We start from the raw sequence: 26,255 nt of genomic DNA, 5'->3' as shown, positions 1-26,255 counted from the left end.
CCTGATCCCAGGGTCCTGGGATCGAGCCCCGCATCCGGCTCCCTGCTCCACTGGGAGCCTGCCTCTTCCTCTCCCACTCCCCCTGCTTGTGTTCCCTTTCTCGCTGGCTTGCTCTCTCTCCCTCTCTGCCAAATAAATAAATAAAATCTTTAAAAAAATAAAAATTAAAAAAATTTAAAAAAGAGCTTGCAATTTTAGTCAAAATGAAAACTGCCTCACATGTGCTTTGGATTTAATTTCTGGTTAGGATTTACTTCAGTCTGCCATGTGTTTCTTTACTAGTTCTGTCTCCTCTTCCATGAAATCCTACTCATTATCCGTTTCTCTACTGGGATCTTGATGATTTCCTTTTTAAGTCTGAACAAGGATCAGATAGATAGACAGACAGACAGACACACACACACAGAGGTGTTTCATGTGAGCCACATTTGGTTATGGAATCAGTGTTATTAAGAAGCCAGAACATTCGCTTTGTAATTCTTGCCCTAGTATTTTCTCCTCACTGTTTCACTCTGGCTTCCCAGGGACCTCTAGGAGTAAACTCTTCGTCAAGTTTGCATGCTACTGAGAGAGAATGACACCGTGAACAGAACGGAGAGGTGACAGACAGTGAGGAGGCAAGCTCTGTTGTACCTCAGCAAGAGTTGAGGGGCCACTTTAAAAGCTGTAGTCACTCTTGCCCACTATAGGAACCTCGAAGATGGTTCTGTAGACAGTATTTTCCCAGTGACCTAGGAGAAACTGAGTCCCAGGAAAAAAAAAATTTCCCAAACCAGTTAAGCTCCAGGAGGATGAAAAATGACCCTGAATTTTGCCATTTGTAAACTGTGGGTCTTTTTATTTCGTTGGGAGATGCTTTCCCAGGAATGGGGGCTAGGAATGGGTCCCTCTGAGTCATTTACACATGCTTCCCCAGTCTCCCTTGTGACTAACTGTCGCCAAACGTGAATCAACTGGCCAAAGTTAGGGATGCAAGTTGCAACTAGGAAAAACATTTCTCTATTTAAGGCAAACCAGCACATATATGGTCCAAACCCACAACCGTGGGCTTCTTATTCTTGCTCTAACCAATATCAGGGGTTTTGGATGATTTTTTTTCACTAGGCTAGAAATTACTTGAGGATAAGTGGGCATCTGGTCATTGCCTACCTGCCTTGCTTTGCCAGTAGATGTCACTACACCAAACCACATTCTCCAAAAATAGGACAAGAAAGAAGGAGAGGCCTTCAGAAAGGCTAAGTCCAACCATTATGACCCTCTTCTCCCATGACTTCCAGTAATACCAGTGCAAAGCTATCAAGGATATGTAAATACACATGGTTCCAGATAGTACTGAGGCCTGAACTCAGCAGGTCAAAAACTCCGGTTCTGGGCAATCGAGAGTTCTTATCCAGGGGCCTTCCCCAGATTGGGTGGGGAGAAAACTGTACAGGAAGGGCGGCAGGGCAAGCAGGCCATTTAAATGGGGGCAAACATGATAGAGTTATCTAGGAGCAAGAGCCATAGTCTTGGGGCTATTCCAAATGTCACTGTGGAGCTGATACCTCAGGCAAAGCACTCCACCCACCCTCCACCCCTGCTCCTCTGTCCACGTTAGCAGGGGCCATCCCTTGCCTGAGGGCTGCCAGGCTGGGGCTGGCTCTTGAGTCCTGGGCCTCCCCAGTGCCAGGCAAACCTAGCCACAGCATGCCAGGACACTGGGAAAGCTCCCGGCACTTCAGGCCATTGTTACCATTCTCCTTCAAGACAAGTATAAGCAACTTGGTAATTTTGGGAAAAGAGCCATTATTAATTCTTCTGTAGATTTGGTTTTGTGTGCTTCTGGAGAATAAAGACTGGAATCCTACCTAGCCTCTAGGGTCCTGCATGGTGTGTCTTCTGTTTAACATTCCAGCCCATCCCACACAACCTTTCTCTGTGCTATAGCCTCATTGGCCTTCGTACAATTCTTCTGGAATGCACTGGTTCCTTCTACCTCAGGACCTTTGCACTTCACTCTGCCTGGAATGTTCTTCCTCATACTCTTCTTCACCGATTTCCACTAATCCTTCGGCTCTCAGGCCAAATGTCACTTCCTTAGGGAACTCCTTCCTAAAGCTTCCAGACTACAGCCCGGCCTCCATTTCTATACCCTTAGGCACCCTGTACGTTTGTTCATAGCTCTCATCTCGGTTGTAGTTATATATTTACTTGTGTGACTTCTGGATTCTTTATCTTCCATCTCCTAACGCGTACCCCAGACCACAGCACCCTCAGTACCGAGCATGGTGCTTGGTAGGCGCTCAGTTAACTATTGGATGTTTGAAAGCATGGCCAACAGTTAAATGAAGGAAGTTAGAAAACGTCGTATTACCCATGTACACACGTGCATCTAGCATTCGTACACAAAATAGGGTGTCTAATTCCAGTCTTCCCAAGGAAGACCTATCAGAGGCCAGAGAAAGGTCAGGTAAATTATCAGCCAAGGGAGAAGTGGGGGTCACCCTACGAGGCAAACTTTGAAAGACTGTGGAAAGATGGAGGCCGAGGATCAGGGCCCCGCATATGAAAATGTAAAGGGGTTACCTGCCCGCTGGATTACCAAATCCCAAAGCACAAAGGAAAATCTTTTGAAAACTAGACCGTGGACTTGGCCGAGAAGTGAACCGTGTGTGTTGTTCACCTCTATATCTCTGGCACTGAGGGTGATGCCCGGCACATAGTAGGAGTTCGAGAAACGCATGTGGAACACTTTTGTTGTTAAAGCTTAAAGGCCCTAAACTCGGTCTGGGGGATTAGGTGCCGTTATTCATTATTCGCTTGGGAAACCCCAGAGGCAAGAAAAAGAGAAAAGTACCAATAGGGTCAAGAAGGGTTCCTTTACATGTAGAGACAATAGCCATACAATACACTGTTTCAGGGACATTAGGGCTATTCAGGGCCCATCCCTTGACCTTTTCGAGATCACACTTATGAAGGGCTCTCACGGAAGGCATCTTCCTTCCACCAGCAGGGACCAAACTGTAAACTATAAAAAACACCGTTCTCACCCTACCTCACCTTGTTCTCTCCTTCAGTGCCCTCCAGACTGTTGGGCACATGCCCTGTTGGTCACCGGGACATAGTCTACTCTGGTTTTTCACCAGAGTAGGGAAAATCCCAGAAGGTGGGGCCCTTCAGTCAGAAGTAAAAATGGCTGCATCTCTCAGGGCAACCAAAGCCCGGGCCTGGTATTCCCAAGCCCACAGCAGGGAGGCCATTAGCCCTGATCCCAAGAATCCCTGCAAGCAGCATCCCTGGCTTTTAGCCCTCCATCCCTGGCACTTAACCCCCTGGCCCCTTAAGCAGGGACGTTTCAGATAGTTTTTCTTGGAGCCATGGAGGGTTCAAAAGAATTCTTGTGTATGAAAAAAATAAATCCTCTAAAAACAGCTATTGAGCTGCTCGACCTCACTGATTTCTCCCCTCGCCCAGCAGCATAAGGCTTACAGAAGAGGCTGCGGATGTGGATGTCTGTCCATTAGTCTCATTCCAGCCAGTTCCAGGGGTCTCAACCTAGATGGTACCCGAGCCTTGGGCCCCAGGAGGGGTGAGGGCTGTCTCTTGAAACTGAAGGCACAGGCATCAAGAAAATACTTTGACTCTTGTCAGTGGTATACTGGTGCGTCATGGAAACTAGTCCCAGGGGCTTCCCCTCTCCGGCTTCCCCCCTCCCCTTCCAGCAGCCTATAAATCACGGAGTATTAAATACTGTCTGGAGGACCCTTTTTACCCCACCCCTCTCTGGGGCTCCCTGCCAGGCAGAAGTTTGCAGCAAACTAAGCAGAGAGAAAAGAGAATGGGCAACAGGCAGGGGTGCTCATCATTCATCAGCCAAACACGGCGGTCAGGCACCCTTCCCCACCGTGCTCGGACATGCTGGGCCAGTGTAGCACAGCCAGTGTTTTCTGGCCTCGGAGAGCACAGTCCAGCAAGAGTGCACCTTATTTGCTGCCCCGCCCCAGAAGTGGGGAGATAGAGTCAAGGGGTGAGTCCCTTCCTTTTTTTGATTATGGTGGTTTCAGAATTAAAACACACTTTTCGGTCCTGGATCAATTCTTCCCTCCTTGCCAGCCTCCTCTGTCAAGTTTTCCCTAGGGCCTCCTCTTGTTGCCTCCCTTTTGACCCCACGAAGAGCTTTCTCACTTTACCTGCCACACTACGGAAATGTCTTGCGTCTTGGCTCCAGAGCTCTGGCGGCCTTGCTTAGAGAGCAGCACTAACCCTTCCACCTCCTTTCTTTTTCTCTCATTTCTTCAAATGGAAATCCCCCAGCTTCCCCATCTCTCTCTCCTCCCCCAAGCTGGGAAGCTTGGAGGAAGCAAATGGATTTGATCCTGGGCTAGTCCACTGAAGGAAAGCCATGCTTTTACTAAGGAGAAGTTCCAAAAAATGTTCAACTCCCACACCAGGAACAGCTGGAACCTGCCAGACTCACCTCCATAATTTCTGAGCACCACTTCCTGCAATATAAACAAGTCAGAACTCTAGAGAGTTTAGGGCTGGGGAAGCGGCAGGGAGGCAGGGGAGTGGGTGGTCTGATGGGTGGCATGACTGGTCTGGCCTGTATTCCTAACCCCCCCTTCCCACGTAGTGGTTATACACACAGTCTTTGAAAGCATGTGGACCTGTCACTTCAACCCATTTCCTAACCTCTCTGAGCCTCAGTTTTCTCACCTGTGAAATGGGGATAATTACACCTACTGTATAGGGTATAATAACTATGACTGAAGATTCAATGAGACTATGTGTGCAAACTGCATAGCCTATAGTAAGCATCCAGTAAGTGGATGTTTTCTTCTAATGCTGTGTAGCAGGGCCACATGGCGTTTGGCATCCTGATTATATTACTTCCTTCCCGGGGGTCTGATGTTACTGTCTGCGCAGGTGGTGCAGACTTCTTGGGCATTTTGAGGAATGCAGGCCCACCACTGGTTCAGGGATCCCAGAATTCCCAATCTGTCTTGGGAAGAATTTAGAGTTGAATGTATAGGGCCAAGAAGTTGACAGGGCTGGTCTCTAAACCCTGGCTTGACAATCTGGGCAAACACCCAGGAGGTCAAAGAATTGGATAGAGCTTCTGGGTGGGACTTCCAAGGAAGGTGCCAACTTGTGTGATATTTTCAGAGTGGCATGGAAGAAGCAAGGCCAAACTGCTTCCTACCCCAGCAAAATACAGGCTACTTTGTAGACTACCAAGCCTTTGCCCAAGTTGTTTGGAAGCAGGGGTCACAAAGGCCACTGGTGGAATGTACTGGAACATTCCAGGCCCTTCCATTGTACAACAACACAACTCCTCGAGTCTTTGAGCCATGGGGGGCTTCCAGGATTGAGCATAAACTCCCCCCTCCCCTCCGTGATACACAGCAGGAGAAACCACCTGCTGTGGAAGGAGAACAGTTCTAAGTGCCTTGAAGTTACCAATGGAGGAGTGTCAGTCCAGCCCTTTGGGACTTTCTCATGAGATAGACAGACTCAGCTACCAAAGCCATTTTGTTAAGCCAGAGCCATCTTGTGGAATAGATGTGTTGGGACAGGATATCCACAGGAAAAACCAGGAATAGACACCTCATTCAGTCAGGGCTGAAGAGTTGGACGGGATATAACTGGACTTCATTCTTTCAATCAGAAACAGGCTTACCATGAAGCTAAAGAAGCATTAAGAATCTGAGCCCCTCACTTGCACAGAACCCTTCTAGGGCCTTGTAACCTAATTCTATAATTTCTTTACTCTTTACCTTAAAGAGGATCCCCCAGATGATCAGCATTGGTCCTCACAAAACCTGGAGCCTTCCTTCCCTCCTTTCAGTAGGCAGGACTTTTAGCCCCAACTTCCAAGAGTAATTAGGAACATTCAAGAACGATCAGTTGGAGAAACATTCAATTACTTAGATAACCAACACCGACTCACCACTGCCCAGGGCAGTGGCTCACGTTAGGTGCTGACAGGAAATACGAGAGCAAGGGGCCCCTGGCTGGCTCAGTCGGTTAAGCGTCCGACTCTTGGTTTCGGCTCAGGTCATGATCTCCTGGTGGGTTGTGGATCAAGCCCGGCATCAGGCTCTGTGCTCAGTGCGGGGTCTGCTTCAGGTTCTCTTTCGCTCTCCCTCTCCCTCCCTCCCTCTCCCTCCCTCTCTCTCTCTCCCTCTCAAATGAATAAACTTAAAAAAAAATACCAGAGCAAATGGCTCCCTTTGCTCCCAACTGCGGAGAAGGGACGGACATATATAAAATGACTTAGGAGAAGCGAGAAAGCTACCCATAAGCTAGTACAAAATAATGGGCTGCAAGCTGAACATCTAAGCCGAACACCTAAGTCCTGAGGGAATCATTAGTGCCTGACGAGGTCAGTTGAGGAATGTTTAGAGGAAGTGAGGTCTAACTGGAAGTTGAAGCAGATGGTGGAGGGGACGGAGTCACCAGGAGGCGGGCAGAGAGGGGAGCGGGCAATCTCATATACCAAGGCCCAGAGAAGAAAAGTGAGGAAGAAGCTGTGGTGATATTCTGCAGTTATCTATTACCAAAGCCCTTTAGGGAGAATATTTTGAGCTCTGAAGATAAGCTCTGGAGCCTATGCCCTGGGTCTAAAGGAAATCAGACTGCAGACCAACTTTCCAATCACGCCTTCCTTCTGTTACATTTAGAATCTTTTTCCGTTGGATCTCATGATACTTGATGCCTGATTTGGTGCGTGGTGTGAGGGGAAGGAAGAGGGACCGGATGTGGAATCAGATGGAGAACGTTTAGGGTGTTGTAGCTTATTTGCTCCCAGGTAATTGTGTTTTTAAGGCCAACTTAAGGTAAATGGGAAGGGAAGAGGGAAGTCAAGGGGGCTGAGGGGCACCTGGCAGGCTCAGCAGGCAAAGTATGTCACTCTTGATCTCGGAGTTGTGATCTCGGAGCCTCACGATGGGTATAGAGATGACTTTAAAAAATACAAATCTTTAAAGATTTATTTATTTTAGAGAGAGGGAGAGAGAGCTCGCACAGGGGGAGCAGCAGAGGGAGAGGGAGAATCTTCAGCAGACTCCACACTGAGCACGGAGCCTGACACGGGGCTCGATCTCATGACCCTGAGATCATGACCTGAGCCAAAAACCAAGAGTCGGACTCGGAACTGACTGAGCCACCCGGACGTCCCCCAAAATACAAATCTTTAAAAAAAAAATAAAGGGAGCTGAGAGTCTTCTGGGAGTGTGCATAAGCCAACTTGTCGTCTTCAAAGACTCTGATCTCTGAGAAGGCCTGGGTGTGGGGGGACGCAGACTGTTCCCCCCAGGGTGCTCCCCCTGGGTGTGGGGGGACGCAGACTGTTCCCCCCCAAGGTGCTGCTCAAATGGTTCTCCAAGGCACCTGTGATCATGTGACCTGGCGGAAGTCGAGTTCCTTTTTTGTGAGGCCGGGCACAGCGCTTGCTGAGTAATGAGAGTGATGACCAAGACACACCTGTTCTCCTTAGGAAACTTTCTGTTTTAGAGAGGAGGACATTTGTAACAAATGAAAAATGCCAGCCTGGGCGTTCCATAGGCCAAAGACCCAAATCTTCTGTCTCTCACAGTGACCTTTTAAAAGGGAGATCACAGGAGTAGCTCTACTTGTTTCCTGAGACATTCCCTTAGAAGATTAGCAGGGCTTGCCACACATCTGAGATCCCTCATTCATACGCATATCTAACGCCTTTCTTTGGGAAACAGCTTGATTGAGGCATAAATTACATAGCACAAAATTTACTTATTATACGTGTATAACTGTGTGGTGTTTTGTTTTTTTTTAGTCAATTTCTAGAGTTGTGCAACCATCACCACATTCCAGTTGTGGGTCCTTTCTATCCCCCCTAAAAAGTTTCACTGTGCCTGTTTTCAGGTAATCCGTGCTCCCTGTCCCAGCTCTAGTGAAGCAGTGATCTGTTTTCTGTCTCTATAAATTTGCCTTTTCTGGACGTTTCATATAAATGGAATCCTATAATATGTGGTCTCTTGCACCTGACTTCTTTCACTTAGCATCATGTGTTAGAGGTCTATGCATGCTACGACACATATCAGTAGTTGTTCCTTTTCATTGCTGAATAGCATTCTACCTAAATTCTGTTTTGAGGCAACACTGAACAGGACGCAGGAGTCCTGGTCTCCTACCCTGTCTCTGATTTCCTGAGTGGCCTCTGGCCAGCCCTTTTCTTATGTGGGCATCCACTTCCCCATCTGTAAAATCAGAGGACTGATCAGGTCGAGTCTCTAACATCTCTCTCAATTCTTTTTTTTTTTTTTTTTTAGAGATTTTATTCATTTATTTGAGAGCGAGAGAGAACATAAGTAGGGGACAGGCAAAGGGAAAAGCAGGCTCCCCGTTGAGCAGGGATCCCAACACGGAGCTCAATCCCAGGACCCCAAGATTATGACCCAAGCCGAAGGCAGATGCTTCACTGACTGAGCCACCCAGGCGCCCCTCAATTCTTTAAAAAAAAAAAAATCTACTTTGTATTTTTCATGGAGTGCCACTAGGACCGGTATTCCAAAATTTTGAAGTCTCTGATCCCACATTTACCCTTTACCTGTATTAGCACTTCCACCATACCGTATATTGTTAAGGATAAAGAATCTTCATTTTAAAAAGGCTGTAGTTTAGCAGGAAAGTTTGATTCCCCCTGAGAGGAAATGTAGAGTGAGGGAGAGAACGTCATCCGGTCCGAAAGAGGGAAAAGGAGCACGTGAGATAAGTAAGCCAGAAGACAGGAAGCGGTGGGCCGCAGCAAGGGATGAAATGTGTCAGACACAACCCCGAAGGTCGAAATCCAGGCCATCTAGTTACCTTGGGAGTAAGAGGGAAGGGATAGAGGGAGAGAGAGGCCACCAGAGTGGGAGAGATGTTGAGGGCTGGGACCCCTCCCTATTCTGTTCCCATAACCTCATTCATTCCCTCAACCCTCCTTCCCAATCCCTCTCCGGCTGCTCTGCTCCTTCAGTTCTGACCCCATTTCCTCAGGATCTCGTTCCCTGAGGAGCCAGGCCTGACATTTCAGACAGAGGCTGAGGAAAGGAGGTAGGTCGGAAAGAGACACTGTGTGTCTGCGTCATCTTATTTTCTGTTTTATTATTTTGGAACCTGAAGGCCAAAGACGTAAGCACTTGGACATTTACCTGAAATGCAGAGACAGTCCCCCAGGTACCAAGGAATATCAAGAGCTCTCTCTTCTCCGAACAATTGCTATTGAGTGTCAGGTTTTGGAGGGTAAAAATGGTGATCTGGAATTCCCGTGCCTGTTGGTAATTGTGGCATAAACGCACAGGGTGAGGGGCAAGGTGCCCTGGAAACAGGGCCGGACAGCCTTCAGAACTAGAAGGCTTCTCTTCACCATGAGGACCCCAGCCTTCTCCTAATGCAGTAAGCCAGCAGGAGAAGACCTCCCTGTCGATCCTCTGATCTGCCAGAATTCCCCACAGCCTTTCGTCCGCGGCACTCCCTCAGACTCCTGCCACTTCTAAGACCCCACAGGCCTTAGAGGGACTGCTTGGGGAGTGGCTGTTCCTCTGACTCACTCCTGCAGGAAAAATGACTCCAGTTCTTTGAGTCCTCATTTGTTTGTGACAACTGTGGACCTCCCAAAAGTAGGCTGGGATCAAGGAACCTCACATTTGCTGTTTGAACCCTCTGAGGCAACTAATTCTCCTAGAGAGGAGAAACAATTTATGGACATACTTCGTGTACATAATCCTCCCCTTTTGCTATTTTTGAGCGCCTGCCTCTGACCCAAACTCCCTGAAGACAGGAATCAAGTCATGTCTCAATCAGAATAACATCTAGCCCGGTTCCATTTCTGCATACACGGTTCAAAGCCTGCTGGGTAGGGAGCATGTCTCTGAACATTATTGTCATTCCTTAGTGCCTAGCTCTGTGTCCAGTACACAGTGGTCATGTGAATAAATTTGTGCTGGGTGAATTAATTAATGACAATCATGGTGATAAGGTAACAGGGGGAATAGTAACAAAGGGTTTGGGGTTTTTTTGTTTATTTTTTTGTGTTTTTGTGTTTTTTGCAAGCTACAAGATGCTTTGTAAGGCAAGGCATCTCCCTTAGCAGCACACAGCCTCCTCAAAGCCATGGTTTTCTTTCAGTGGAGGAAAAAGACAAGGGTTTATCTTCAGATGAGGTCTTTATCCCCACCATCAAGCCCATGCCAGGGGAAGCTACTGGTGATAGAGAAGGGAATAAGAGACAGCTGCTTGGGCATGATACCTGTGTAAGGAGAAGACAGGGATCTCCTATGCACGCTTGCCTTCTCACTCCTCTGACTAGGTCAACTCGAGTGTCTCCTGCCAACAACTTATCAGGAAGGACCATGACTCTCTGGACTCGGAAGATCCAATTCTTCAGCCCTGCCACCTCCACTGGCTCTTCTTCCACTGTCCAGGTCCTCAATTCCTGGTACCTTGGCTTTAGAACAAAATTTAAACACCATGTCCTTGAGACTAGCCACATTATCCTTCTCTCCAAGGGAAGAATGCACCTGTCTAATATTGTGCCATTTTATCTTTAGAACCACTCTGTGAGGTTAATGGAGGTGATTCTTGCATAGAGAAAGGAAGCCATCTGCCCAAAGTATTTCAAGATCCCTCTTTCCAGGGCTTTTACCGCTAACACACACTGTATGGCTTAACCAATAACAATTACCCATCATCTCTTAAGAATTTACATGTTGAGGGGTCCTAAAATGGAATATGTTGTCAGGCAAGAACAGATTTCAAGGGATCAACTAGCCATCCTTTGGCTCTTAGGTAGGCCAGTGGTCTAGAAGGTGAGCGTTGGTTGGGAAAGTACTTGAATTTGGAGTCAAAAGATCTTGGATGTAAGTCCTGGGTCTGCCATTTACTGAGTGGATGATTTGGAGCAAGTCACTGAACATCTGCGACTTAGCCTTCTATAAAATAGGGACAATAATGTCTGTGGGTTTTTTTTGGGGGGGTTGTTTTGTTTTGTTTTTACTTTACATGCCTATTGTGAAAATTAAATGAGATGATGTATGTGAAAGCTATAAAGTACCAGGCAAGTGTTAATTTTAATGTCTCAGGCAAATTTGCCTCTTTGGAGACTCTTTATGTAAAATATAAATAGTAATCCATCTGTGTTCATAACAAAGTTTTACAAGAATAGGAGTTCAGCTTTGGTGTCAGGCTGCCTGAATAACCTTGGGCACGTTATTTCTTTCTGAAACCTCATTGAAGAGGAGATAATACCCATCTCATAGGTGTGGTCATGAGCATTAAATGAGCGAACGTACATACACTACTTAATATGTACCTGGCATAGAGAAAGAAACTCAGTGAATGTTAGCTGCTACCATCACTGATTTTATTAATGGAGAGGTAGGGCAGGGTGCTTCAATAAGATCTGACAGAGATCTGAGCTAGAAATCAAAAGGACTCACCTTTTTGGGCCTCGGTTTTCCTACTTGCTCTATAATAAAAATCTATGGTTTTCTTCTTCCATATTGTCATGAGAATTAAAAAAAAAAAGTATACAAAGACTTTGAATTAATTGGACTTGAGGAACATTATACATTGTAAGATATTTTTTTAAAAAAACTGAATTAAGTTTATAAAGACTCTGACTTTTTATCAGTTCATCAGTTTTTGTTGATCCCTATCTGCCTGTGTTAAAGTTGTCCTCTTCATCGAAAAGGAAGACAGCATTTCCCAGCCAATAAAATAGATTTCAAATGTCAGATCTTGACATAAACCCTTCAAATCTGGTAGAGTACATACATTCTTTGCAAAGAAAACCATTTTTCAGGATGTTGCATTGCCTCAATTCGTTCTGGGTATAGGGGGTGATTTTAATATTCAACCAATTCTTGAATTTCCACTTTGGGTATTATCTGCTTTCAATACATAATCACAGAATGACCTCTCCTTGCCTTGCAGGATGCTCCCAGATTACCTCTTTTTCTCTGATTAGCTAGGATGGCTTCAGGGAATACCTTCATTTTAACATTAAAGTGGGCAAAAACAGAAATAGAAAGATAAATCTGTAGCAAGATCAAAAATAGAATTCATAGCTAAATATAAATCTGGAGGGAATTATCCAATTATTTGTATGGTCCCTTATCACAGACGATCCAGGGTTGATTGCCTTCTGCTTTTTCCTTATATAGAACAAAATAGTTAATAAATCCCAAGAGTAATACTCTTTTCTTTTGAAGAGTAATAGTTTTTAATAGTAACTTAAATGCTGTTTTGCTTCCCAAATGTCCTCATATATATTATAGCATGTGATTTTTACAACTGCATGCATTCTCTTTGGGGACTATCTCATCTCATTTTGACTTGTAGGTCAGAGAGCACTGAACTGGGAAGATCAGGATTTGTTAATGGAGTCACTGTACAAATTTGGGCAAGTTTCTCAGTCACTTTGTTCCTTCCACTCTGCTGAGCTAGACTTGGAATGGACGGCTCTGAAGGGAAAGTCCCTGCTCCTTTTCAGTCTCAATATAATTTACAGGCTAGCAGCTGGGTTTTTTTTGTTTTGTTTTGTTTTTTTTGGTTGGACCCACACCAGCTAGGAACTTGGAAACGTGGAAAAGACAAATGTGGGTGTCACATGAGGCACGGTAGCCATTAAGTGCACGAATATAATGCAAACCGCATGCAAATATATGCAAACTTTGCATTAACTTGTAGAATCTTACTTTGGAGCTTGCGAGCGGCACTGAGATCCTATGAGGATTCACAACTAATATTTTTAGGTTAAATCAAAAGTAATGCTTTTTTGAAGTTATCGCTTTCTCGGTGCTTGCCGGGCTTAACTGCCGAAAGTTTGACACTCCTCCCTACCCCCCATAAAGATTTCACTAGTGCTTGATTCCATCTTACACCCGGCCCCACCCCCGCTTAGCCTGACGTCACGTGACAGTGTATTTGCATACTACCTGGGACTGGGTGTGACGCTCCCCTTTTCTGCGTCTTCTCATTGGCGGCCCCGGAGAACCAGCCCTCTTCCGGACAGACCAATCAGCGCCCACTCGGATGAAGGAAAGCGGGAGGGGGCGGGACGAGGGTGGGGTCTTGGGTTGGATCGCTAGGCATATCGACCAATCATCCTCTGGAGTGGGAAGAACAAGCCGCGGATTGGTTGAGAGGCGGGGTCTGGGGCTCTGTAGGCCAATGAGAGTTCTGGGCTGAGGGGGCCGGTCTCCGCCCCGCAGAGCAGATAAGCAGCCGCAGCGGGGGTTGGGGGGCTGTGTGGGGCTCGCTGTGGGGCCGAGGCAGGCAGGCGGTCGGGCGGGCGATGGCAGGGGCCGCAGCGGGCGGCAGAGGCGGAGGTCCCTGGGGGCCGGGGCGCGGAGGGGCCGGGGGGCTCCGGCGGGGCTGCTCTCCTCCAGCCCCCGCCGGCTCCCCCCGGGCTGGGCTGCAGCCGCTCAGGGCCACGGTCCCCTTCCAGCTGCAGCAGCCGCACCAGCGCCGGGACGGGGGTGGCCGCGCAGGTGAGCGGGGCCTGGAGCGGGTACCGGGGGGAGGAGCCGTTGGGGGAGGGGGGGGCGCGTGACGGGGGGGAGGGGTACGAGGAGAAGCTTGAGGGGAAAGTGGATGGGGGCGAGGGAAGAGAAAAAGGGTCGCGCAAAGTCTGTGAGGGCGGAGGGAGCGAGAGCGAGGAGCGGTGAACGCTGGGTCCACGGCTGGAACAGAGTGTGCAGGGAGTCGGGGCCGGGAGGTGAGGGGAGGGACATGGCAGACGGAGGCTGGCATTGGGGGCGTAACCGAAAAGTGGGCAGAGGTGTCGTGTGGGGGTGAGTGGAAGATGCAGGGGTGGCAGCGAGGTGTGAGGAAGGAGTGAGTGGCGCGTGATGGGGGCGCCCTGTGCTGGCTGGTGCTGGAGCGAGGAGCCGGTGGGCGCTGGACATCTGCACGGGGAGGGGGAGGGGCATGGAGGAGAGCCCCGTGGAGCCATGTGTTACTTCTCTAACTTGAGTTTGGCCCCAGCATCCCGCTCTACGGCTCTGGAGTTCCTTTCCCCCCCCCCACTTCACGTGCACTTCCTTTTATGCCACCTCCCGGAGCTGATTTCTTCCGAGCCGTTGGAATAGGTTGGAATAAGTTAGTTTAACGGCTTTTACTACGGTACAAACGCTCCGCTCCGATTCCCTGCATTCCTCTTGGTGTAGCCCAGAAGTTGTATGTTCCCAGATCATTGACCTGCTTAATATGGCTGGCTCATTCCAACCACGGTGTGCGTGTGTGTATAGGGCCTGGGCAGTTTGCCCCCTGCCTTTCTCTCCTACCCCCACCAAGGCTGTTTAGTCCCGGGCATTGCCAGCCAACGTGGCAGTGGGGTGAGGGCTACAATCAAGTACACTGTGGCAAATACCCCCACTTTCTGAACAGCCCTGAAACGGTGTCTTAATAGCAGCTTGATGTGGTGAGTGTGGGGAAACTAGGGAGGAGCAAGATTAACCTTGCTTTCACACTCAAAGCTGTGATGGATCCCCCACAAAGGCAAGCAGTGAGGAATGGGAAAAAGAACCTACTTGCATGAGGAGGTTGGCAATAAGTTGAAAGTGAGGCTTGCATTTGATTCACACCAGATGTGAAAAAGATCATCGTACACTTCCAAAGCCTCGGAGTCTACCAAATGTACAAAAGTCATGGTCCCCGCCGTCTAATGGTTAATGACATTCTCTACACCAGAGTTTCTTGAGCTTTTTGTGATTGCTAGGCTTCATTGCTGCACACCCCCCTCCTGAAAGTTTAGTTGCTACAGTGCCTTTCTAGGTAGGAATGGGATTAAGAGGGTCTCTGAAGTAGAAAGTCCCAAGTCTATCTGGACCTCACTGTAAATGTTAACATTGCATCTTGGAACACAGAAACTTGGTCAAATGTGGTAGCAAGATGGTGACCAACTAGTCAAAGTATGCCTAGAATCTGGTGGTGTAGAGCAGAGCAGTGCCCAAACTCATGCCTATCATGAGCTTTAAGCAGACTACAAGATTACAAACCTGTTGGTTTTGTTTGGACTTCCTTGGAGTCCAGAGAAGTTAATAGAACGGCAAGCACCAGAACCTTTGTCACTTTTAGTAGAAATCAACAGAAAGCCTGCCTATGCGGTAGCTGGAAATCTATTAGCAGTCATATTTTAAGAGCAGTTATTTTGCGTCTACTATAGAACTAACATTAAAGGCACAAACACTGGTGGGTGCTGTGGAATGGAGAAGAGTGTAGGTTTGGATAACTGAGTTCTTTACATGGCCTCTTCCTTTTTATAGGGCCGGAGGCCCGAAGATCCTGGTAAAAACCATAGGAAGCTAGAGTTCTGCATAACTTGTTGGATGATTTAGGGCAAGTTGAGTGGTCTCTTGTGTACGAATTGGGCTGATGTGTTGTCCCTCCGCCGTTTAGTATCCCATAGGCATTAATGAGGCACTTACCTGGTATATAGGGGGATTATCTATAGATTTTCAGTGAGGCGGGAGAGAGGAAAGATGGAAAGAGGGGTCTGAGCTGGTGGACTCCTTTGTGAGCAGACATTAAGGGAATGTACCTCGCCTTTGGTTTGGGAGCACATCGGGTCTTCTACATGTTAACTTAACTGTCTATGTGTGTTCAGATTGTTTTCATTCCTTAGACTTGAGAAGTGGCAGAAGTGGTTTCCTCTAGGCCCGTGGTGTACTTGCGATAGGAGGAAACGCCTTACGTTCATAAACCCTTAAGAGAATCCTCCAGGCTTTGGGTGCCAGGATTCCTGAATTTTGATTCTAGGCTCTGCCATTTAGTAGCTGTGTGGCATGGAAGTTTCTTAACTTCTGTGCCTCAGTTTCCTCATCTGTTAGAAGGTGCATCATAACTATATCCTGAGTTAACAGTTACTACGTGCGGAGGCACCTAGAAGGTGCTATCAGCGTTTATCGTTAGCCTTCCCCTCCACCCAGCCAAGGTGAGAGCACTGTTGGCCAAAACCCATTGCCTTTCAGGCTTCAAAGAGCAAACCCATATTGGTCTGAAACCAGTACTGCAGGTTTCAGAATTTCAAGGCCTCCTCTTGCACTTTTATTCCCTCGTCTTTTAAATGAGGTTTTCTAAACAGGGCTCCAGAACCCAACTGTTTAAAAAGGCATGTGAACTGGGACTGGGATTCAGGGACAATTAGGTGCCGTCACTGTTTCTTTCCCATCCCAAAATGACGTAGTGTTCAGGGCTGTGCAGTTATCTCTCTACCACACACCCTGTTGTGTTCCTGACAAGATATATGAGACCTTGTAAAAACAGGGTGATGGTGTAAAGAACAGGATTTACCTTCTGTGGCCATTCATCCATGAGGGATGTCTTCATAAAGTGAGGAATGGCTTCATTTTTCTGAGCCTGGGTTAGGGGTGTGGAAGGCAAAAGAGAATAGTGAGAAAAATGAAGATCAAGTCTAAGAAAGCTAAGCTCCATCCGTGGGGAATAGCAACCCAGGATGCATTTCTTACGGCAGTTCCCCCTTTAATTAAATTCTCATTTGTGTCTTACGTCAGTTGGAGGCAGCTAACTTTTCTGTTCTTCCGGGACTATTGATGGACAAAATGGGACTGGGAGGTGAAATGTTCTGGGTTCCAGTCTTAGGTCCAGGTCCACATCCTGTTTAGTATCTCTGTCTCCATATCTCTAGAATGAAGATAATGTTTAATCCAGCTTTGCAAATTCCTCTGTGTGGACCAGCCCCACAGGGGTCAGCTGGGTGCTGGGGGAACCACATGTTGCCTCTGTACCTCCTCTGCCCACCAGAACCTTCTTAAACCCAGGGTTGGCAATTATAGCCTGCAGGCCAAATCCAGGCCTCTGCCTGCTTTTGTAAATAAAGTTTTATTGGAACACAGCCATGCTCTTTCATTTAGCATTGTCTGTGACTGCTCTTGCACGACAGGGACAGAGTTGAGTAGTAGTGATAGAGACCATAAGGCCCACAAAGCTTAAAATATTTACTACCATGGCACTCTACAGAAAAAGTTGGCCTACCCGTGTCTTAAACAATGTTCCTTACCATTATTCCTATATAAAGATCCGTTTCATTGCGTGTGGTGTACATCTCCTCAGAAAATTCTAAGGGAGTAAAGAAAAGTAAGCCTGTATCCCCCCTCATGTTTTAGGCGAAAAGAAAAGGGGGGGGGGTCATCAGCTTCCAGTCAGTTCTCAGTCTTTGTGGAGGATCAGCACATGTGAATGGAGGCTGCCTCCCCCCCACCGCGTTGTCAGGTGGCATGTGTTCAGTAGACATAAACTAATTTGGATTTACATAAAAGCTTGACTGTTAGGCAAATGTGCACCCCCTCTCCTCATAACCCCTCCCAAACCACCCACAACTCAGTGAACACAGTTGGAAATGGCTTAAGGTTTATCTCCTGTTTGGGATTTTTCTGGCTACTTTTTATTTTTCCAAACAGATCACTGACAGCTGGCAGTAGTCGTGGCTGCCTTAAAATACTGCCTTCCCCACAGGGACATAGGGTGGGTTTATTTCAAACATCCATTGGGTTCTCCAGGATGGCCGTTGCAGTGAATAGAAGGCGGCATTGTTATTAGCAATGCTATTGGTAATTATTAAACTCCTTTCCTTGCAATGCTTTGAAAACTTAGTCCTTGGGGGATGGGTATTTAGATAGGTCTGGAACCCCATAAAGAAGGTCCCTTATTAGGGACCTTGAGAGAAAGCCCTCATCAAATCATGATGCTCCTGGACCCTGGTGCCAGAAGTAGTCCGACTTCTCAGTGCCAAGGAGCCATCTTGCTATAATGAAGCCTGGGGGTGCAGTTAAAATCCCGTAAGATCTATAACCATCCTTGAGCTCTCTCTGTGATTGAGGCAGCTTCTGTTTGGGAAGCATTAAACACCACTTAGCCTGATGCTGCTAACTTGCTTTTGACAGCTTTGCTTGCCCCAGGCATGTGCTCCCCAAAATATACTGCTGAAGTCTGTCTTAAATGTTATCACCAGAGACAGCACCCTTGAAATTTGGGGGCCGCAGTGCCTAACTGCTTTATCCCATCGGTACCTAAAGGAGCATGGGTCCCTGTGTTCTTCCATGTTTTGGGTAGCAAAGGATTATATATACATGGGAAGTTCTCCACTCGTGTAACATAGAGCTAGGATATTTTAAACCATTTGAGGTCAGTGGAGGAGGGGTGAGAACAAAAGTGGGTGTGGTGGTAAGAGGACATCATTCTCTCTGGTTCCAAATATAGATAGATCTCCAGAAAATTTGGGGCAGGATTGCAAAACTTCCAGTTATGGTGGCCATGTGAATGTTGCCAGAGTGGTTGGTGGGCTTTAATAGCAGAGAACACTTTACCCATATTTTTGGCTAGTTTATACTGAATGGTGCGATGGGCACCCACGCCACACTATTCTTTGATCTTGTTCTTTTTTTAATTAAAGCATAATTAACATACGGTTTTATATTAGTTTCAGTTGCACAACATAAGGATTCAACAATTCTGTACGTTACTCAGTGTATTCCTTGATCTTAATGGAACTGTGAGAAATCAAGCATCCTCATGCGCTCAGCTAGCTCAGTTGGTAGAGCACACAACTCTCATCTCCAGGTTGTGAGTTTGAGCCCCACGTTGGGAGTAGAGATTACTAAAAAAAAGAAAGAAAGAAAGAAAAGAAAAAAGAAAAGAAATCAGGCATTCCCCTCTGGATTTTTATACCTGTCCCATAGACCCTTTGTGCCATAGGATTCACACTTTAAGGTGTGACATGTTCTGGAGACAGGTCTGGTTTTGAAGTCTTACTGACACTATCACAGCGATCAAATGCTATTTGACACCAGCTCCAATGCTTTCCTGGGGCTTACCCTTAGTCTACAGGCAGTTTGGAGCCTTTTCAAGGGGCTGGAAGGGGAAACCTTGTGTTTGCTTTCCAGTTCAGTGTGAAGGTGGGTGCCCACCAGCACGTTTGTTGAGTGGGAGTGGACAATCTCTTTGTGGCTTAATAAGTTTTACCCCACTTTTAGGTGGATAGAAGAGGGGCCAGGAAGAATGGAAACAGACAAAAGATGAGCGAGAAACCTGGACACCCACTTCCCCTGCCCCGGCTGAGGGCTGAGTTGAGTCTTCGTAGAGGGTTCCATTATTTGGTTTGCAGGGTTATGAATTAACCAAACACAAGCCGAGTCTATTCACATTGTTAGGTCAAAAACAAATCCTGCGCTCTGAGAGAAAAGAGTTTTGGATTATATTTGAAGTTATAAATTATCCGTGCTCCAGTTCCTCTCCAGCGGTGTAGAGCTTGTGAACGGGCCGTTGTTCTTGGGAACAGCTGGATGGAGGGAGTTTCTCTACAGCTGGCTGCCCACACTCAAGCCTCCAGCTCAGGGTCCCCACCAAACCTCCTGGTTTTGAAAAACTCTTCCTGGCACTTCGCTCTCCTCCTCCACGCTTTTCCTCAGGGTCACTACAAAGCTGCATGCTCAGCTTGGAGTCATTTAAATGTTTATCCTCAGGCCCCGAATAAGCCTCAGTTGACTTTTACTGTGTCAGAAAACCACAGCCAATCAAGGGTGGCTTTAATGAACTGAAAAGAATGCTATCAAAGTATTTCGTAATAGGGACTCTTTTAGCTCCAGCCCTTGGGGAACCTGGAACTGAAGTGGGGGCTCTGGACACCTACCCTGCCCTGCTCCCGAGCCCCAGCCAGCTGGTATTGGGGATGGATGGAGTGCCTTGGCTCAGCACTGCCTGCACGGGAGCGGTTTCTGTTTCCAGCTCCCTAAGAAAAGGGGTGGAGGTTGGGGGAGGCCTGGGAAGATTCCTCTGAGGGCTTTGGTTGATCCGAAGCAGCAGGCCTGTGATCAGGAGTGGTGAAGTTTTCTCCGAGGCCGCCTGGATGTGGCTTCGTAGAGTATTCGGCAGGGCAGAGCTGCAAGTCCGGGATGCCTCTTCTCAGACCCTGAGCACCCTATCCTGTGGATGGAGGGTGGGTTTTCGACCTGGAGAGAACTATGCTAATAAGCCTAGGTCTGGTCCCTCCCCAGCTCTGTTACCTGAATCCCCTGTCATCTGATCCTCAATGAAAACATTCTAGAGAGCACTGAGGTCTCACCTCCTGAAGAGGGAAAGGTAGGATAAACATGGGTCTCTAGAAGCAAACGACTAACACGTCCACAAGTGAATAAAACGGAATTCAAGCTGGAGGAGGCATAGAATAAAGGAATATTTATTCCTTTCGTGTTAGGTAGGGTTAATTGGAGAATTAACCGAGATATTTCCAGTAAGTTTGTTTTTTTTTTTTTTGTTTTTTGTTTTTTGGTTGTTTTTTTTTTTAGTTGGTCGGTGTATTATTCTCCCTAAGGTTAAATTAAGTTTTATTTATTTTATTTTTTCCCTTCCGTTTCAAAAGTGACATTGGTGTGGCCCTGTCTGGTCAGCTGTGTTTCTTCACTTTCTCAGATCTCTTTAGTCCCTTCAGCCCTTGCTGCAAATTGTGTGCCTGCCTTTTTAAAAGGTAGGCACCTCATGTTTCAAGTTCAAGTGCAATGGAACTCACCCTGCAGCTTGAACAGATTTGAGTGTTTTTGCAGAGGGAGGGCCAGGGCAGATGGGGAGTGTCGTGCTCAATAAATACTTGTTGGATTGAGTTGCTGGAAAGGCAGCAGGGGTGGGGAGAGTGAGCCACACTTCCCCCAGTCTCACTTGAAATGGTTTTTCCCACTTCTGGTCCCCACACACTGTGCCCCCTTTATAATACCTCTGCAGCTACTTCCAAGGCAACCTCCCCCCACCCCCCCGAAGTGTTAGTGTTCTCTCTCTCTTTAAATCACTGGTCTCCTATTCATCCTGGTCATTGGGCTTGAAGCCCAGCTGGTGGCAAAGACGTGGCATTTCCATGGATGTCATTGCTAGCCCGGTAGGTTCCCTTCCCCTCACACTTAAAGTCAGAGGGTGAGCTTGGGCAGTTAGTTACCAGGTTGATCCATGGAAACAGCCAACATTTAGGATTTTGTTTAAAAAAAAAAAAAAAGCCAGACTACCTGGCTTTAGCCTTAGAAGTAGATATGGGTGACAGGCCAAGGAAAGCGAGATGAATACTGGGTGTCTTTTCACTAAAGGTACATTTACACCAAATTCCTAGTAGTGCTAATGTATACAAAGGGAAGCAGATAAACGAAATCTGAATTAGTGACTTTTCTAGGCTAGGGAGCAGAACTGTCTACGGGCCTGAGGGGGGCTTCAGGCTCTATCTAGAGGTGTGATCAGATTGGAAGCCCCCTTTCCCAAGCCAGGCACCATCCTGTTTCTCCTCTCCCCAAACCTGCCCCCCTCCCCCCAGCAAGTTGGGAAATACTGGAAAGAGATGCTCATTAGCATTCCCCACACCCTGGACACATACACTGTCATCCATGGAATCTACGTTGCTCTGTTGTTCAGGTTGCCAGCCATGGACCTGGTGCCTTAGATGGTTTTCTAAACCTGCCCAGCTGGGGGTAACTTTGAACAGAGTAAAATTGCAGTTGAGAGGAAGGAAAGACAGTTTCTCTTAACTCGCCCTCCCTTCTCCTCTTCCCTGCCCCACACACTGCCTTCCCTTTACGAGTTTTCTGTGCCGCTTGGTACGTGTTTGATCGCCTACACCGCTTTGAGAAAACCACCGCTGATAACACGTGCGCTCCCTGCCCCACACCTGCAAGCTGGCTGAAAACCTGCCGCGCGGCCTCTGTTTGGGGATTGTCTTTGTAACTCATACCCATCAGATATGACAAACCGGGGTTGAGGGTGGAGCTGGATGGCATTTGGCGAGACCGAGGGGATGCAGCCAGAGAGTTGTCGCAGTGTTACGGAGTCCGATGCAGAGATTGGGAAGAAGGCAGTGCAAGTCACACCCATTCTTCTACTTCTTACTGCCGAGACTAGCGCCTGGACTCTCTCTGGAACTGCGATCCTGGGTAGTTGTGTGTTCACAGGAGAAGGCAAAAACAGCTGCTTCTGTGGAAAGAAAGAGCCTGGGGGTCCCAACAAATTTTTGTGTTTTTCAGGGAAGTTGAGCAGATAGAGAGCTTTAGTTTTAACAGTGTGTTCCATTCATTTAGCTCTCTGTTGCTCCTGGTCAGTACTCTAGAATGTTTCTCCTTCATCCTCCTGACAGTTGTGAAGGTGCAGGTGGCCTTGACTTGTTTTGCAGATAAGTTAAATGAGGCCTAGAAAGGAAGTGACTTGCCCAAGACCATGTGACTATCAAGCCCTTTTGCTCCTGATCCCAGGGCTCTTCCCACATACGTGTGGCGAATCCATTGTGAATTTCCTCCCAAGTTGGCATCCTCTCTGCTGCCTGCCCAGCCCACGCCCAGCCCGTGTTTCCCTTCTGCTTGTATGCCTGTATTCCAGGAGCAAAAATTCATCTGTTCAGTTGACCAAAAGAAAATTGGAAAGGAAAATGGGTTGCAACGAAGTCTGTTGTTTCTTCAGCACCCCGTAAGTGACTGTTCACTTGGTGTGGCTAATTGGAAGGTGACGGTTATGACATTGTGTGATACGGTGGCAGCTTTTGAGCACCTCCCACTGGTTTCAGATACACAATTCCCAGGTAGAATGAGAAGTTCACCAGGGACAGCTAGGCCCAGAAGGCAGGCATGGTTTTCCTGCTTTCGTGGGGTCATGGTCATGGTTACTGGGCTTAGAGCCATGTCAGGAAGATACCTCTAAGCTGGAGCTTATAGGAAAGCGTGTCTTTCTTATGTGTGACTGTGGAACCCCAGAGAGCACCTGGGAATAAATGTGGGTGGTGCATTCCTCTGATGGGGGGTCGGTTCAGGTGGCCTGGCATCATAATGACAGCTTATCTTCCAGTAGGGAACCCCCGGATGCAAACCACTCCCACCCTCCCTGCCATGCTCTGTTTTGAGTGTGTCTCCTCCTCCTAGCTTTAGGTTAAGGGGGAGTAGAGTCACTGTGATACATGATAATGCCTTCATGAGACAAGTGTGTGCCCAGTAAAGGGGACTGGTGGGGACTTGAACTCAGGAGAAAGCTCCATCCAGGGACTTGGTATCATGGAGAAATTGGTGTGCTTCACGGAGGTTACCTAGCCCTCCTGAGAGGGTTCCAGGCACCTCTTACCCACTTACCTCTCTTAAGAAATCAGATTTTGTATAGAATTCTTGAATGTCCTGATAACCATATGCTTATGTGCATCCTTCCTTTGCCTGTTACTTCTCAACTTCATAAGGTCAAATCCCGTTATAATGAACATTATAAAAAACAATTCTGTATAATAAAGCTATTTCCATGGTTCATATCAATGCTTTGTTGTTGTTTTTTTGTGGTTTTTGTTGTTTAAAGAAAAGAGTAACCAACTCTCTTCTTCCGTATCAAGTATTTTTTTCTGGTCCCTGTCCATGGAATGGTTCATCCCTAAGCCAGGGCCCCCGACCACTAGCTGTCTGCCTTGGTGGCAGGGAGGAGGGAGAGGAGCAGTGGAGCCATCACCAAGTAGCAAGGCCCCCCCTTTGTTTGCATTTCATCTCGAACCTCCCACCCTCTGGTACATCTTTGTTTTCAAATGGAACACCACGCAGAAACCCAACAAAGGGCAGTACGTGTGTGTATCTGAATGTGAGTGTGTGTGAGTGTGTGTCTTGAGTGTGAGTGAGCATGTCAGTGCCGAGCGTGCGCGTGTGTGTGTGAAGAAGTGCCCGTGAAAGAAAGCAAATGACAAAGCAGGTGGGGCTAATGTTTGCCTGAAGGCAAATCTGGGTAAAGGTTCTATGGATGTCCTATGTACTGCTCGTGTGCTTGTGTCTGGAAGTTTGAAATGACTTCCAAATAAAAAGCTTAAAAATGAGTACATGCTAGGCTGACTTGACAGTACCAGGAGTTCTTGAGAGTGCCAGTTCTCTTCTCTTCCTCTTATAACGTCTCTTATTCTCCCCATTTAACAGACAGCAAAACTGAAGCCCAGAGAAGTCAAGTGACCCGAGTTCACCTAGCACACTGGGGCCAAGGCAGGATTTGGGCCCAGGTACTGACCACTGTGGTAGGCCACCCCTCAGGAGACTAGACTGCGGCTGGTCCTGACTTCCTGAGCTGGACCAGGGGGGCATCAGATGCCGGGAACGATCGGGGACCTGCTGCGGCGTGCCCGCGCCCCGGGCGTGCCTGCATTGACCCAGCAGGGGGTGGGCAGGCGAGCCGCAGTCTGCCGAAGCCCGCCAAGCACCCTCAGGATGTCCAGGTACCTTCTCGGGACAGCTGCTTCCTTTTTCTAAGAAACACTCTTACTCAGCTCTTCACTCTCCACGTTTTCTTCAAGACCATGAGATCAGAAGCCTCTGGTGTCCGAGCCATGGTAGTTCCAGTTCGAGTTTTTATGTCCAAGATCAACGGGTAAAAAGCAGTCAGGTTCGGTGTAGAGAGCCAGGCCAGCGTGTGGGCCCAGGCCAGACAGCTTGCTCGGCTGTGCGCCAGTCCGTTTGCGGAGGTACAGAACCCCGAGGGAGGACGTTTGTGTGGTTGCGTGCGGCACGCCTTACCAGGGGGACGGGAGTTACAACTTCGTACGCAGAGGGAGGACTCGCTGTCCGTCAGGGAAGACTACTAAGCACGGGGCCCAGGGAGGGATCTGCTCATCCTGTTATGCTGGCAAAGGGGGAGCTTCAGACTCTGCTCTTGGTTTCCTGGCCGCTCTTCTCTAACACCAGACCACATGTCCTACATCTCTCTCTGCTCCTGGAAGGCGCTTGAATCGTTCCTGACAGTTTTGCTTCCTGATACTTCCCCCCAGCTGCCAGAATTAGGGTTAAGTGAATGAGTCTGACTCTGCTTCTGAACAGAATAATTTTGAAAGTCTTTAGTTTTAGCATGTGCCCTTTATCTGCAGTGCCTCCCGGCAGCCACCCTAGAGCCATGAGATTGTGGTTAAGTTGGCTTCAAAGGACTTTTTTTTTTTCCATGGGCTCCAGCCAGTTATGTGAAAGAGACCCGTGAGCATTTACTATATTATTACCCCAGCTTATATATACTTAAAGTGCTTATCTTTAGGCAGTTTTCATGTTATATAGGCTATCGTCATGATTCTCTGGTTCTCCTGGCTCTGTCCGACCCCAACATAAGTGCCGGATGGATGATGTCCAGGGGCAGAACAAGATGCAGGAGGAGGAGGAAAGGCTGCTCCTTGATTCCTAGTGGGTCGTGTGCAATATGGAGGTGTACAAATGGCCAAAGCTGTCTTCGTAGATGGGACGGCAGCAACGGAGCCTTTGCCTTCTGGTTCTTAGGCGTATAGATAGGATGTTTTGGTAATGACCATCCCAAACTGTTTTCCTGGATCAAATTCTCGTTTGTTTCAGGAGGCTAAGCTTTTTCCTTGCCTGACTTGTAAAAGAAGATACTAGTACTGTTGAGCCCTTGATTTAAGAGCAGACACAAAGCTCTTCATGTACTTTGTGGGAGGGGGGGTGTGACTTACCCTCCAGTGATGCATGTGATCCTGTCCACCTCTGCCTCCGGAAGCACATGGGGAGAGGTGACCCGACAAGCATCCTTCTGCTCAGGAGTCCCGGGAGTACACTGATGGTAGGAAAAACCTTCCCAATGTCATACCTTTCAAGGCTGTTTCTGGAAGGGCCATCTGATCTTGCTTTTTGGACGTGGTTTACCCTGGAGGCACTGCATAACCTTTGAGCCTCCCTTAGGAGATCGAACAACTGGCAAGATCAGGGCTGCAGCGAAGGGGCTGCCCCGGAATGCTGCCGGGCATGCTTTGGGGTTTTTCCACCAGTAGGGTGACGGCCTGGGAATTTGCCTGGGATTTTGAGGTCAGGCTGGGTCAGGTCCAGGTTGTCGGAGGCCAGGTAGGGAACCACTGGGTGGGATATAGCGGACTCTTGGGTGTCTCCCCTTTGCAGCCAGGGACACAGTAGAACTTGCAGAAAGAGATGGAAGTAACCCTTGGAGAAGGCTTTCTGCAAGTGGGACAGCATGGTCCATGCAGCTTTGCAAGGCGGCCAGGGCTGGGCAGAGTGACCCTAATAGGATTTTAGACCCTGAAGGCAAAGCAGATCTTGTGACCGTAACTTCCTGGTCCTGAATAATTGAGCAATTGCTTTTCATGAGCCCCCTTCCCCGCCCCTCAGCCCCAAGCAAAATGAACCTGAGTCAGTGTTAAGAGCAGAGAGCCTGACAGGTTCCAACCTAGTGAGGTGTAGCCAGTGAGCAAACCTGCCCTCTGAGCTCTGATGTCTGCTTGCCCAGTCATGTGATCAGCCCTTCTGCCTGTGGCT

General features: G+C 47.9%; 1 protein-coding gene across 1 annotated transcript in view; it reads left to right on the top strand.

Annotated features, from left to right (window-relative positions):
* The first annotated feature begins 13,267 nt into the window (after positions 1–13,267).
* FAM117A (family with sequence similarity 117 member A) overlaps positions 13,268–26,255 on the top strand; it is a 42,689-nt gene continuing 29,701 nt past the window's right edge. Inside the window, exon 1 of the mRNA XM_040640802.1 lies at positions 13,268–13,493. Coding sequence (XP_040496736.1) covers positions 13,298–13,493 — 196 coding nt within the window. The 5' untranslated portion in view covers positions 13,268–13,297. The remainder of the gene's footprint in view (positions 13,494–26,255) is intronic.

This window comes from Ursus maritimus, unplaced genomic scaffold (genome assembly GCF_017311325.1).
Source record: "Ursus maritimus isolate PB19 unplaced genomic scaffold, ASM1731132v1 scaffold_24, whole genome shotgun sequence".
Classification (NCBI taxonomy): Eukaryota; Metazoa; Chordata; class Mammalia; order Carnivora; family Ursidae; genus Ursus; species Ursus maritimus.
The sequence above is the reverse complement of the archived record's forward strand: the minus strand, read 5'-3'. Positions and strand labels throughout refer to the sequence as shown.